Raw genomic sequence first — 15399 nt, forward strand, 5'->3', positions numbered from 1 at the left:
TGGAGAAAAGAAACACAGCCCAAACCCAAAGATGAAAACTTGCTCCTCATAGAAAGCTGACATCGAGCCATTTCTATGCTTGACTCAATCTGAAATTTGGCTATTAAATTTTTAGCACATCCGAAGAGAGTTGGGAGAGTCAGCTGTGGAGCCAAAAGAAATCTGATCTGAAATCAGGGCAGGGCAGACACATAACACTGCAAACTTAAAGAAAAGAAAAACAAGAAAAAAAAAAAGCCAAAGTGTTTGTTGGGTTTTTGTTGTTTGCTTGTTTAAAATCGCTGCTAGCAGAAGTTTTTCTTTCAATTCTTTGTCTTTATTTATTGACAATTAATCATCTCTTGCAGGAGAAGAATTTTCAAGGTTTTTTAAGTTAGAGGTTTCTAGCAACAGGCTGACTTTTCTATTGCTTGAAGGCCAGCCTGTGAGAACTAACAGCTTCGACCGTCTAAAAGATAAAAGCATTAGAAGGTTCGTGCTAGACTGGCCCCAGTGATAAAATATTGACCCTTCTGAAGATAAGCCATTAAAATAACAGCAAAAAGCCACAAGGGTGTGTAATATCACCTCTTCACTTTTATGTTGTGCTGTTGACTAAAATGTAGATAACCCCTCTGACACTATTGATGACGGATTAATCTTAATCCTCTACGCAAAAGAATTTGTATCAGGTTTTGGCATGTCCCTTTCGCACATTCATAAACTCTGGCACTTAAGAAAAGTTGAAAGAGTTGGAAACACAGGAAAGCAAACTCAGTACTGGACCAAGTCAGGTCAGGTAAGAAATCAAAATAGAACTGCCTGTTACCGTTGAAATAAGGTTACCAATAACTTCACTCAAAAAAAAAAAAAAAAAAAAAAAAAAAAAAAGTGAAAAGTAGGACGTAATGAACATGCTGTTCCTTCCTATATAGTCTGCTGGGCCATCCTGCAGGCTGGACAAGCAGTCTACCTTTTTCTCACCGCGGCAGCCAACATCATCTTCGAGCCACTGTTTGTGCAAGTCTAACAAGGAATGGGTACGTGTTTCAGCTGAAATAGCCCCGTGCATATGCCAGAATGAGAACCTGTACGTACTGGAAAACAAAGGCATCTGCCCTCAGTTTCCAAATGAACCATTTGCTACCACTCCAGATGTAGATATCCTTAAACAACACTTGTACAACCCTAAGGGAACGGTAATAATTAGTATTAATTTCTTTATTACACAATCAAAATATCTTAACATGTGATGCACACATGCTCAGTGATACTACTATTTGGAAGAATGCAAGTTTTCCTTTAAACAAAAATTATCAGTATTCATCACTACCAGGAAAACTGAGGCCACAACTAGAAAAAAAACCCCAACACGATGACATCTGTCTGAGTGCCTGTTGATCACCAACTGATTTAAAGTTATAACTCAACAGTTCAAACAGATACTATTTCTCTGCCTATAGTTTCTCTGCCCATAGTTTTAGCAGAAACCATCAATGAATGCTTATTGCAGTCTCAAAAGACTTTTACAGCCTTTCCTAGCACAGAAGGGAGAGGTGTTCCAACCCTTAGCCTCTCTGACAACTTCTAAAGCTGTGAAAGTTATTTGGCTTCAACGTGTTTCAGTCCACTGAGAATAAAACTTTTAGAACTGGTCTAAATACAAATTACACACAACTGTGATAATTCCCAGCCAATATACTAAATGTATAGACATTTTTCTTATTGACTCCCAAGTTCCAATTTGCTCCACCACACTGCCACAAAATCAAGGACCTTTGCTGAATAACTCGGCCATACACACTGTCATTAGAAAAAGTTAGACACAAGGGCGTGTTAAGGACAGCCTTACTTCGATTGACATGTAGCTGTGTTTCCAACTACTTTTTCTTCCAGATCCTTAAAACTGCACAGTTTTGTAGCACTCAAGATTGACAGAGATGTGTTGCATGTGTTCATGGCTGGGAGGATGAATTTCCTGCTTTAATTGTCAGGTTAGCTTTTTCAAATGCCAATTAATGGAATGAACATCCCAAGAATGTCATACAAAGGTCTTGACCTCTGGCAGAAACTATCTGTAACAGTGTGAACCCCATGCTAAGAGTTTTCTGAAAGGATCTCTTTGGATCTCAAAAGGAAATATTTTAAATTTCTCATTAAAATTATCCCAATTATTTCCTACAACATCAATCTCTACTAAAACAAATAAATAAAATAAAATTAAAAAAACACCAAAAAACAATAACCGCTTTCATACACCAGACTTGAATGCAGGGACAGTAGCTTCCATCACATGTATTATCTACTCTGCCATCTGAACGGCCTGCCCAGCATCAGCATTTTAAATCTAGTGCATGCTGTTAGATCAGGGTTTACCATTTTTTGTTACCTCTGCCTCTCCTCATAGGTTAAAAGCAAATCCCTAATATATTTTAAGTACAGATATATATACAGTTTGTATACATATGCATTTGTATACATGCGCACAAACACAAATGTAGCATGTGTTAGTGTCACAGACCCATTGTATGGAAAGTTGCTTAAAACACAGAGAGAGTTTCTATTTTTAAGCATCATGCTACAAAAAAGTGTGTCAAGACCTTTTACTTTAGTAGGTTGTTAGGATGAATTTTTACCAATGACAGAAAGCTGTTTTATCGTATCTCTCTGTCAGTCACTTTAGGATTCAGCAACTAGAACACTAAACACGTTGGTTTTGGGGTTTGGTTTTTTTGTTTGTTTGTTTTTTCTTCAGAAAAAGGAGAATAAAAAAATAAATTATACCTTCTGCTTACAATTATTTTAATGAAAGAATGCCTAAGCTACTGAACATCATTAGTTAGTACATAAACAACTATTACCTGTATAACAAACTCACTGAAGTAATTCCAACTTTGCCTTGAACTTCCAAAAATCAAGATGTACACGTATGGTTGAATTAGTTGAGTAACTCAGAAATCAGTGGAGTAATACCAAAGATAGATTTGGCCCATTACCTACCTGCACAGCACAAATGAATAATGCAAATGTGTATGCAAAGGACCATGAAGTATCTCAGCTTAGCAGTGCATTTAAAATGTATCACTAACTTTCAGCTTCTTGAAATATTTATCAACCACAGGAGGTTCCACCGAGGGCACGCTCTATTAGGGACTTCACTGAATTTTTATTTCTACACATGACTCAGAGGACTTTAGAAAAGGAGACTGGAATTAACTGCTAAAACAACTTCAGGTACTGCTCTGTCACCACCGGCTCCAGGAGTCCCTGCATAATTGGTTCTGAGTCACTTTAGTGTTCTTCCCGCAGCCAAGACTAACTGGGATCTTTATGCAGTGCATCTTAAAGGGAAGAGGAGGAAGGTAACAAGTTTCTGGACACTTGGCTTCAGAAGCCACTAAAATTAAACCGTATGCAATTAGAAAGCTACTGAAAGAATCCACAGTAATGAGCATGCTTTAAGACACCACAGTCAACCCAGAAGCTGCACATAACAAGTTAAGCAGTCTTATTAAAATCAGTCTAGTGGTGCAAACTAGTTAAATTGACTACTTGGATCAACTAGGAACAAGCTTGGATCAATCGCATACAGCATTTAAACTACTCAGTGCCAGTCAAACATTGAATTAGTTTTACTAAACTTTTTCTGAAATAAAATTAGTTCCTGATCTTGAAGTCATTAAAGTAGTTTCATTGGTCTATTAAAGATCCAAACATCTGAAGTAGCATTTTTTTCATGCTGAATACTCTGGAATCCACGTTTTTTTAAAAAAAACCAACACCCAGCCCTTAGCTCCTTAGCTTAAGACTGAGCAGTTAAACTAGTCTGATCTAGAAAATCTTTTGTTTCCAATTTTAACTAATAAAAACTAACAGTTATGGTTATATCAGAAGAAATTTCCCTCAAAGTCATACGTTTTATTCATTATGGGCTTTGGGAAGGTACATGTTTATTAATTTAATCTGACAAATGCAATTGCCTATTAAACAATATTACTCCACCATAACATATTCCTGCAGTGCCTTGAGTCAGGAATAATATGCAAAAACCAATCTGCTCCAAAGCCCCCTACCTTCCCCCCCCCCCCCTTTTTTTTTTTTTTTTTTTGCTTAGGAAGCACTTACCATGGGAAGGGGGGGATTGTTTGTTTTTACATTTTTGTTTGTGTTTACATTTTAGATATTTCACTCGATTTCAGCCAAAAGATCAAACTAGTAAATAAACTGTTACCTTAACAACTATCCGGATCTGTGTCAGAAAAGACTGTTGGGACTTTTTCACATAACTGACTTCCACATGAAACTCATTTATTTAATCTCTTGAACAGTCAGTCACATTTCCCTGGAATTTGAGCAGCACCAGACGAAACTAGGAGGTCATAACTATGCATTATTTTCACTAATCTTCTGTAACGAATTTCAAATTAGCTGACCCATCTACACAAAAAAAAAATCTACCTGGAAAGCTTACTAAAGACTTAAAGGGTAAACATAAGAGATGCAAATCCCATTCTCACCGATTTAAGACTATAACCTGCAAAAAAGATATCGCTACAGTTGAGTACATGGTATTTATTTGGAACAGTTTCTAGGGTAAAAGTATGAAGCAACAGGTCTGTAAGCTCAAAGCATGCACCTACAAAAATACATTTTTGCACAAGAAAGATTAGCCTGTTAAATTATTTTATCTCGGTGGAATTACCGATCTTCCTAAATCTTTGCTTTAGACAAGTAGAAACAAGAAATGACCACAGTCAGATACAGTGTTGCTGAATAAGGACATGAAGCGTTTTCGGGAAACAAGACACTTCCACTGAAGAGTAACATTTACTTTGTTGCCTTTAATGCACTTTCAAGTACCCATTTCTCTCTTTTTTTTTTTTGAGCCAAGAACTCGGTTTTTTTAAAAAAGGAAAAAAAAAAAAAAAAACCAAAACGATCAAAATCTACCAGGTTAGAGAGCATTTCACGTGGACTTTAAAAATCTAGCAATTCCGGTACCTATATGCCCTTGCGTAACGAGATTTAAAGCATTCTGAGGTCCAAAAATACTTCTAAGCCATTGAGAAGCGACGTCTCAAACAAGTTACACACCTTTTCGCGAAATCTCTCATTTCCTCTCAAACAAACCAACTACAAAGCAGCCCCAAAGAAGCGATTCCCCCCCCACCACCCCCCGTTACCTTTGTCGCCCGCTTGTAAATTAAGCTCCTTAACCACTTCAGCATTCGCTCCGGGAAGCCCCCCCTCAAAGCTGAGCTGAGTTTCCCTCCTCTCCCGAGCAGCAGCTCAAGCGAGTCTAGTCATATTTTTTTTTTTTTAATTTTTAATTTTCCCTTCCTTTTACCACTTCAGAAAAAAGAAACTCGACCAAAACCACGCGCCGGCGCAGGCTGCCGGCCATCCCGACGGCTGCGGACGAGGGCGGCCGGCCCTTCTCCTCAGCTCCCCGCCAAGGCCCGGCCCGGGCGGGCGGGCGGTTGCCGCCGGCCCCGCGCGGGCAGCGCGAGCTGGGGGGGGCGGGCCGCGGCGGGCACAAAGGTCTCCATGGCAACCGCCCGGCCCGTGTGCAACACCTCCTCACGGCAGGCCCCGCCCCTCGCGGCCCCGGCCCTGCCCGCGCCCCCCCCCCCCCCCCCGCCAAAAACCCGCAGCCATCGCGACACGGCGCCGCGACATCCCTCGCCCGCGCGCGGCCGGGAACCCGCCGCCAAGCAGAAGCGGGCGCGGCAGTTGAAAGGCGGGCTGGTGATGGGCGAAAGCGCGGAGCCGGGCAGACGGGGCTGGCCCGCCCCTGCCCCGGGCTCGCAGCCTCTCCTTTTGTTTTCCCCCCTCCCCGCCCGAGTGCGGATCAATCTTCGCACGTGTGTGTATTTATTTAAGTTTTCTGACGGAGAGCTGAAGTCCATAGGCTACTACAGAATCCCCGCGTTAGCATAACTTCACCCTGAAATCAATGAAAACCCGCGTTCTTTAGCTCATCAGCCTCTTACAACGCGAAACACTGCATTTTGGGGCACAGCTTTTTGTCTTTTTCCTAACTTCTGCTTTGCAGACTGTGCGACCTTTTGCCTCAAATACGCAGGCATCCAGAAAACAAAACTTGCTTACCCTCAAACCGCTGGAAGCGCGTAACGGCCATCGCCGGCAAGGCTAAAGGCCGAGGGCCGAACGCCCGGCCCGCGGCACGCACAGCTCCAAGGCCCCGGCGCGCCTCACGCCAACGGCGGGACGGACGGACGGACGGACACCGCAGGGCTCTCCGTACGCCCTGGAGTCCGCACAGGGCTCTCCGTACGCCCTGGAGTCCGAGACACCTCGGGTCAAGGATCGCCGGGATGCCGAAGGTGGAAAGGAGGCTGGAGCAATACTCACGACAAATTCCTACGACCTCGCGCAAGACCTCCGTAGATGTAATTATGCCTGTGAAAGATCACTGCTGTTCTTCGGCGCGGCGCAAATGTTTAAGTAATTCAATTATTCTGCTGAAGTCACAAAGGCTTAACTTGCTTCTGAGGACTTAGCGCTGAAGCGCCTTGTTCATTCTGCTCGTTTCAGTTGGCCAACACCCGCGTGATCTGAACACCGGAGGAACGCAACTGTTTGATTACTTGGTGTACAAAGATCCTGTCGGGGAAAAATCGCCTTCCCTTTGACATAAATACGAGCTTCATATTCAAATATGTCATGTGGATAAACTATCAGCTTAGACTCCAAAACGAGCTCTTCCCTTCCCGATGTTTTTAATGAAATGAAATGTGATTATTATACCCGTTTTAATTTAAAAAAAAGTCATAGCACACAGCCTTCATTATTTGCTGCCAATGTATCGGTAAAAGGCTGAAGGATTGCACTAGAGGCTTGCGTTTTAGCCTTTTCTTTAAATTCCATATTCGATCCAGATCTTAAAGAAACGGCTCCTTTCTACCTACAAAGACCTGCCCCCCTTTTCTGAACCACAACGACCAGGTGCCTAACATCTGCTACCATTAATATTTACCATTACTGACTGGGAGTTGTAAAATTTCAGTGCACATTTCAGTAGTTCTTCTCTCGAAATGTCACAGTGAAGCTGAGGTCAGTTTTGCTTGATTTGATAGGACACAGTACAAGCACTGAGGAAGGAAGAGTGACATTTCAGGGTCCGAAGGGAAAAAACGCTGACTCGGCTTTTACCAACCTTCCCTGGGTTTATCCGCACTCCCTGGGGGAGCCCTAAGTAAAGGGGTTGCCCTCAACTCCCCCCCAAAAGTGGACAGAGAGAAGAAACAGAAAGTAGCTAAGCAGGTGCAGAGGTTTAGCATTAGAAACTCCTTTTAAACACCTGCTGAGGCCAACACAATAATAATAATAATAATAATAATAATAAGGACGCAGTTGGCTGCTTCTCCCAGAAACTTTTGGAAGGGGAAAACCCAACAGTTAACTGTATTTCTAAAATTTCAAGGAGGTAAAATGTTGCTGGGGGCACTGGATGGAAAATCACGTTGCAAAGCCCTTTATTCTAGCTCCTGAATGGCAAACCTACTAGCTTCCGTGTAACTCTGCCAAGCTGTAAGTGTCATTTAAGGAGAGCAATGCAACAATTTCTTGTTGTTCTCCATTGCTGCCTAGGAAGTAGAAAGAAGACTGTTTATGATAAATTAAAGGTCACAAATAAATGGCAATTTAATAGAAGAAAATCTACTCCACATGAAATAATATCTCCAAGGGGTAATTAATTACACAGCAGTCTGAGCATGTTCTCTTTCATTGCAATATTGTGAACGACCATTCTGTTTCATTTCAGTGTGCTAACATGCATCACCATCTCAGGAAAGCTCTGCTGAAAAAATAATAAAACAGGTACTACAAAGTCATTGCAACTATTGCAGCAGTGCACAACACACACGCAATTTTGCAGTATATTTGATAGAGAAATTTAACCTAACAATAAAATTCAAAGGGATTTCACTCTCATTGCCAAGACCAATGATTGGTATTAAAATGGATTGCCACATATTCATGAAAGAGTTGTTCAATAATCTGACATTTGTTCAGATTGCCACCTTTATATAAAGGGATCCTATCTCATAAAACTGATTGATGGAAGTTGAAGAAAACTATTTTCATTCCAAAGCCATACACCCTTCCTGTCATTAGAATATGTACTTTTTCTGAATCACAAAAATTTCTATCCACTTAAAATTGATCAAATCCTTAAGTGCTCTGTAGATGTTTGACTTATTGTATGCTGAAGCTGTGCAAATTTTGAGAGTTTGGACAGGAAGAAGTAGAAGGAAATCCCATAATGTATTTTAGGCTTTTCAGTAATACTTAGCCAAGGAAAATTGCCTTTAAGTTGGTATACTGAGAAAGGAGGTTAAGTGCAGGATTCTTCTATTGCTTTTGCAGCAAATGAACCGTTACCTCTGAACCACAATTCAGAGTTTTTATGCTAACATCCACAACCTCACTTTAACCTACACAAATGCATATTCGCATCCTTTTCACACTGGTTCCTCAAGAATTGTTTAAAACATCTCCAAACATCAAGAGTGTAGCAACTAGGTGGATTCTTTATAATTTGAATGAAAAACATCAATACTCAAATCTATGTTTTTCAGAAGAGATAAAGCTGTAAACATTTCAAGGCAGTCGTACTAAGGCCAGAGTTAAGGGTTAGCTTGTGCTCTCCTTAATGTGTCTAGTGAGCCAGCAGGATGCATGCACAGGCTAAATTGCTGTACAAAGCAGAAATAAGATTATTTCATTTAAAATCACACAAATATTTACTGGATTAATTTGGTAGTGGTTTCTATACTGGGTTGTGTGTGTTTGTTTTTTTACTAAATCCTTTCTAGGGCACATTATCTGTTCCTCTGCTTGACAATCTATGCGTATGCAGACAGAGGTTACTGCAGAATCTTTCCCTTTTCTCTACTAACATTTTCTGGTTTGTGACATTAAAGTTACCATGAAATTGCGCTGCAAGTACTGCAAAACCTCAGATGTTTTGCAGAAGCTCGTGCCTGTGTCACAATCTCTTATTGTGTTTTACTCATGTTTTTCTCTCGATTTGGTAACCCCGTGGGGAAGACCACTCTAAGAACAAGTAAGGGTTTTGTGTGATACTGTGCGCAGTGGCTCTGCAGATCCCTGCAATTTCTCTTCCATGATATACTCAGCTCAGGCAAATAATGTAAACAGGGAATTTTGTTCTTGCGTAATAAATGAGAAAGCCCTTCTCGGGCTCTGAACAGAGTCGTATATAGCACTTATTTCCATCAACTTCTGCTCTTTATGTTCTGCAACACTAATGAGTAGCAGAATTCTTTTTAAAAAATATTACAGGCCACAAGAGTCTTTAAGACTTACTCTGTTTCACTGTCTGTGGGAACAACCAATTCAGTAACATTAAGAAAGAACGTGCCTAAGCACTTGAAGATTTGCTAACCAACTTTGTTAGAAGAGCTACCAAGACATTTCCTACCATTTTGTATCAGCTTTGTAAGTATTCCTGAAAGTTTTTCAACACCCAGCAAGAATTTTGCAGAATATGAGCCACTTTTAAGTCAGACAGTAGAAAACAAAACAATTTGAGAAGGGTTGGACACTTCCGTGACTTCCTGGAAACCAGAAGTACAACTCACTCTGATTCCAGTAGGCACAGATTTAGGTCAACTAGAATTACCATGGAGGGCTAACGCTTATAGAAGTACTATACTTAAATCCCAACTAATTGGGTTACTGGTGGTTTCTCTGAGTTACAAAAGGATTTTCTGGATACCTTGTTCAGAAAATTTTTGAAAATGAAGATCTGTAATTTAAAAAGTTCATTGGAAGTTTCTTACCAGATTTCTAATAGCTACACAGTTTAACTAATTGTATGTCATGTTTACTGTTTTAAAAGTAAGGTTATCCTTCCCGACAATCAAATCTGAAGTGTGATCTGCTGGGGCAGCATGATAAAGTCAAACATTGAAAATACAGCTGAATTCTGAAAAAAGAAGGAGGATTTTGCCTTTTGCCAAAATTTACATTTATCCATGTAACAGTTTTTCTCCTTTCAGCTGTTCTCATATTGTGGAGCCTGTGCTTGTGATACCGGAGAATTCTTTTCTATTTCGTTTTTGTGCTGATTGTTTTAAAAACAGTATGAAACATCTTATGATTATGCTATCAGTTAGGTATGCTAACGTGTCCATTTCCAATATGAAAACACTTCCCCTACTAGCTTCAGCCAGCTTCATTTCCAGAATTGGTAATCCGGAGACAATATGTTTTACCATTCCTAGACTGGCAAGCAGTCCCTTTTATAGGGTTCATAAATACCACTCACAATGATGCGAATGACCAGCAAACCCTTAAAGGGGGTTTATATGTAGGGGAAATGGCAAGCACTTGCCACAACGAAACCTGCAGGTGTCCGACAATGACAGAGCTATGGGTAGACTGGTAAATGCACAGGCGTTAGAAGCACTTCATTATTACACATACAATTTTAGCTTTATTCTTGGTAATTGACTTGGCTGCCACCTAATTTCTGACTACCCGTGATTTTTAGATCGTACAGAGTAGTTACTTCTGCTGCTGTCTGTATTTTGAAGTATTAATAGAAAGTAAATGGGGTTATATTTTGTCCCCCCAGCCTTGGGGACCTGAATCTCCTATTTTTCTTTCCTATCTGAAGTTAGAATTACTCTTTTATAACTCCCACTTTCCCTAGTCCCTGTCCAAAAGGGACCATTCATGCACCCACCTTCTCATCCTTCTATAAATGCTAACAAAATAGAAGCAAATCCATCTTGGATAAACTCTGACAATGTCACTGGAAACTGTACTGAAACAGGCACGCTGAAGATAATCCCAGATTCATGGAGAGAACATGGATGTCTGTAACATCATCTGGCCTATGCAGAGCCTAGTTACAGAAAGCTGCTCTGAGCCCTGTATTAAATAGGGAGAGGTGGGATGAGTAAAAAAAGGGCAAAAAAGTAGGCGATTCCAAACAGTATAGTCTCCATATTTTTTTCTGTAGTTGATTTAGTCACCATCAGAACCATGGGGCCTGATAGATAAACTTAATCTCAAGAAACCCATACCACCTGCCTCTCCTAGGCAAAGCTCAATGGTCAATGCTATTCTATACTATTTAGCACTCTATACTATTTAAAGGCTTTAATGCAAGCATGAAAAGGGGGCACAGAAGCCATGATGCTAGGGAAATTTTTTCCCCTCATTTTCAAATCTTGGTTGTTGACCTATGCAGTGAAAATAGGAGAAATTGGAGAAATTCCCCCCGCAAAAGAATATTCTATTTCTACAGTCTATGTGCATTTATGGCTGTATTGCTATAAGCACAAATGAGACTAGTTTACAGTCTGTAAGCTGTTAACGATACTTCATCTTGAACTGCTGTAGTTAAACCAGAAGAAAATCAGTGCCCTGATATGCATGACAGCTGGTTAAGTCTTCCAGAATAAATCAGTTGCCTGTTCACTGCATCAGAAGAATCCACCAGATGCCCAGCAATGCTGAATGCAATGCATTAGGCTAAGAAGGAAGACTACCAACTCACTTCCCTTTCACATCAAAAAGTTGCTCATAAAGATTTCCTGATCAACCAAAATTTTATCGTCCGTGCCAATTCAGAGCTCAAAGTCTCACTTCACATCCTTCTGACACATAATGCTAGCTCAAAATATGAGAGGAACAAAAAAAGAAACATCACATCGTACGCAGTGAAAGACTTTTTTTTCCTAACTAGCAATATTATGCTAAAGAACTGATGAAGAAGGGGTGCATGGTACTCACATGAGGAACGATCTTTCTGCATTAGCAGAGGAAACCCCATTGTTAGATCTGCTGTTCTAGGAGACCAGTATTTTGCACAACAGTAAGGAATGAAAGGAGGGTAGGTGCTTCTGCCACAAGTGCATTTCTATTACATCTCACCTCAATAGCTTGCCTGTCACACTGGCAATAGAGAACCATGGAAAACCAAATTAACGAGAGGATATGCTCGGTTGTATCAAATCTTGGAGGACTAGGTAATGCATGCTATTTTCCCTTCAAATATAGGATTTTTTTAGTTAAAAGTTATTCTTCGAATAAAGGAACCTCAAAGTTGCTTTATTTAATAGCAATGTAAGTCCAAGGGAAAAAATGGTGTATCAGAAAAAGATTAAATCAATATCGGAACTAACAAACGGAATGTGAAAATGTGTTATTACAGCTGTGTACTCCATTGCTGGTGTGGTGATCAGTGACAGAAATAATTCATCACCACAACACAAAACAATGTCTGTAACCCAATTTCACTTGCTACATCTTGTATGATGTATACAAACATCAGGTAAAGTTCAACATCTGTGGTGCTGAAGCTTTGTAATTCAAAAAAGTCAAACATTATGATGGGGATTCTGTCAAACTAAAAAGAGTTCAAGAACCAAAGGGGTACTTTGAATCTGCAGAACAAGCACACAGCAGCGTTGTGTGTCATAGACAGTCTTACACAGTGTCACTTCTTCAGCCTCCGAGTCACTTTGAACAAGTAGAAGGCTTTTTAAGTCTGACTTTGTGTCACAAGGCACAGAAGAAATATATCCTTTCATCTGGGAATTCATCTCTGACCAGGAATAAAGACTTGCTGCTCACAACAGGTTATTTTTCTCCTCTTTCTCAAAACATAAAAGTACTCCACTGGTCTGGTAACATAAGGCTGCTATCTGCTCCCAAAAAGATCTTGAAAATGAAATTATGCCTTTCACCAAAGAGCATGGAGCGATACAGAAGAGGAGAGCAAATGGGATATTTTGTACGGAGAACAAAGACTTGAGGCTTCGAGTGAACAAGAATATAAACAGGTCAGGAGCTAATAATCAAAATAAAAACATAACAGAAATCCATAGAAGGAGTAGGGAATATTGAAAAACACGCTTTTCATTAGAAAAGACTTTTTGTGTCAATTTTTGAATTAAGAAAATCAATCAGAAGTGAAGATATACCAAGAGCAGCACTAGGAAGCAGCAGAAGCTAAGTTCAACAGAGAGAAGCTCCGCAATAAATTTGACCTTTTGTCAGACACTTTACCAACTCTGCAGAAATGGGATATTAAGCAAATAGCCATAAAATAGGTTGAATTATTTAGCAAGTGTGGGACTTCTAAATCATCCTAGGCTATGACCTACCTGTGTCAGCGAATCCGGCTGCACTGGAAAACAGAGTCTCCCAGGATGCAGCCATGGTTTGATGAGAGGGCAAGAATAAGGAGGAGCTCTTCAGGAAAGCCAAAGTCTGTGTTTAATTCAGTTAGCAAGCAGATGTAACTAAAATTTTAGAGGGAAAAAGAAAGTGGTTTTAAAGTCAAAGATACGGAGGGAAAAATTGGGGGAGGGTGTGAGGGGTTAAAAAAGCTCTTTCAGGCTTCTCTTTTGATAGTTTCAAAACTCCACTTTTTGAAAATGGCTGTATGCTGCTGATTTTTTTTTCCACTTATATTTAAAATGGACATTATGAAATTATTGGGCACAGACATAATGTTAACAACTTCTCTTTTTTCATGCAAAATTTCTTTGACAGCTTGGCATATAGTTAATCACTTTTTGAAACTGAATGCACCCCAACACAGTGGACCTAATTTTTCAATCTGTCAGCCAGAATTTGTCATTAACAAACTTTACAAAACAGATTAAATACTTCACTTTTTCCTCAGGCTTGTGACTTGGCAATGGGCTGAAGAAAATGTGTACTTCCAGCAAGATTAATGAGTAATTATTAGTTGAGATTAACCTGTTATATAGATTTAATAGATTTCTGTATTGGCTGTGGAAGTTCTCAGAACAAATTGATGAATGATTGCCACAAATGAAAACAGGTTAACCTGATCAGAAGGAGTCATGGAAGCTGAGGGAGAGGAGGAGAACAGATAAAAAGCAGGGAGCGAATCTGACTGATGTTCAGAAAGTTATTTGAGCCATTGATACTAACAGAAAAGAGAGGGGCACTCATTAGTGCATCCACTGTTCCTTTTGGGGTGACAGGCACATTAACCTTCACTTGCTGCAGCAATCGTATCAGGTACAAAATAAATCTATTTCAGAGAATTCTTTCAGACAATCATGACTGCTTGTCTACTGGGATTTTAGTTTAGGCTTTTAATCACATAAAGATAGAGGTGTTTGGGGTTTGTTTTCTCCAAAAAGCACACAGTGCACCTGTTTCATGTATTTTATTAAGGATATAATGATTTTGTAGAACAGGAAGATACGGAAGTATGCTCACATACTATCATAGCAAATATTCAAGGCCTCAAATTCTATCTGTAGAACATTTACCTAAAAATATTTGCTGCAAAACCTAAGAAACACTGTTATGCACGCCTGAGAGAAAGCACCTTGGCCAGTGATTAACAGACCAATTAAGTGACTTAAACTTCTGCTAACTTTCTCCAGTCAGTCATGCATTCCTTCTAATAACTTACTTACCAGTGCTACATTTAGGTAACATCCCTTCCACACTGTGTCTTCACTCTGCAGCTCCATCTTTTTTCTCCTCTCTCCCCAGTCTCTCCCTTTACCTTTTCCTTCCCTTTCACTTTTCTCACACCTCCCTCTCTTTAGGATAAGTCCAGATCCCTTAAGAAACAACATAGAAATGCCAGCAACCCTCTGCAAGCACACTATTCTCTCTGCTGGCATGTTATCTCTCTGCCTGTCCCTCAAACAAACCCAACAATATTTTGGGGAGAAAAAACACCTACTGCCCTTTCAATAGGCACTATTGGAGACTATATTTCTAGCTGCTCATAGTGTAGTAAGCATGAACAGCAGGAGTCTATGTTTTTTTAATCCAACTTGCTTTCTAATTGCCTCTTTACACTTCAAAATATGGCACAGGGCGATTAGCACCCCAAAGCCCCCATGCCCCCAAAGCATCCAACCACCTCAATTCAGCCTGGAAGCCAGACCTACCATTTCCCATGCAAGACCAACAGTGCCAGACCTTCACTGCCCACCGGGGACCCTCACCCGCACCCCTGCCCATGGGTCCCGGGGCTCCATTTCGGCTCTGCCTGGGGCACCCAGTGCTGGCCCCAGCGACGATCAGGGAGCAGCAGGCCTGGGGCTGCACCGGGAGGAGGGAGAGGGTGCCCACAGCATCGGCAAGGCAGCGTCCTCCCCGAGCGGGGTGCAGTCCTACAGCATCTCTTTTATTTTTGAAAGGTGACAATATGTATCACTGTCTACAGTATCCTTTTCCCCACCTTTACCTGCCCCGTCAGCCATGAGTAACTTTGACCTAGTGGATATTTATTTTTCTGTGCACAGAGTGATCCACCACGCTATCTTCTTCTCCCCAATCCTAAATTTCAAGAGATTTTGGTCATTGCCTCTTCCCATGCAGAGATGCAAATTTATTATCTTTCTTTTTTTGGCA

General features: G+C 40.5%; 1 protein-coding gene across 7 annotated transcripts in view; it reads right to left on the minus strand.

Moving 5' to 3' along the window:
- Positions 1–15399, minus strand: part of CTNND2 (catenin delta 2) — a 688109-nt gene that overhangs the window by 449741 nt on the left and 222969 nt on the right. The window contains exon 1 of one of the 7 annotated variants that reach the window (XM_030041724.1): positions 5163–5450. The exons of the other annotated variants lie outside the window; for them this stretch is intronic. Within the exon in view, the coding sequence (XP_029897584.1) occupies positions 5163–5207 (45 nt within the window). The 5' untranslated portion in view covers positions 5208–5450. Of the gene's footprint in view, positions 1–5162; positions 5451–15399 lie in introns of those variants that run through there. 7 annotated transcript variants of the gene reach the window in all.

The sequence above is a fragment of the Aquila chrysaetos genome, chromosome 18 (assembly GCF_900496995.4).
Source record: "Aquila chrysaetos chrysaetos chromosome 18, bAquChr1.4, whole genome shotgun sequence".
NCBI classification, from domain to species: domain Eukaryota; kingdom Metazoa; phylum Chordata; class Aves; order Accipitriformes; family Accipitridae; genus Aquila; species Aquila chrysaetos.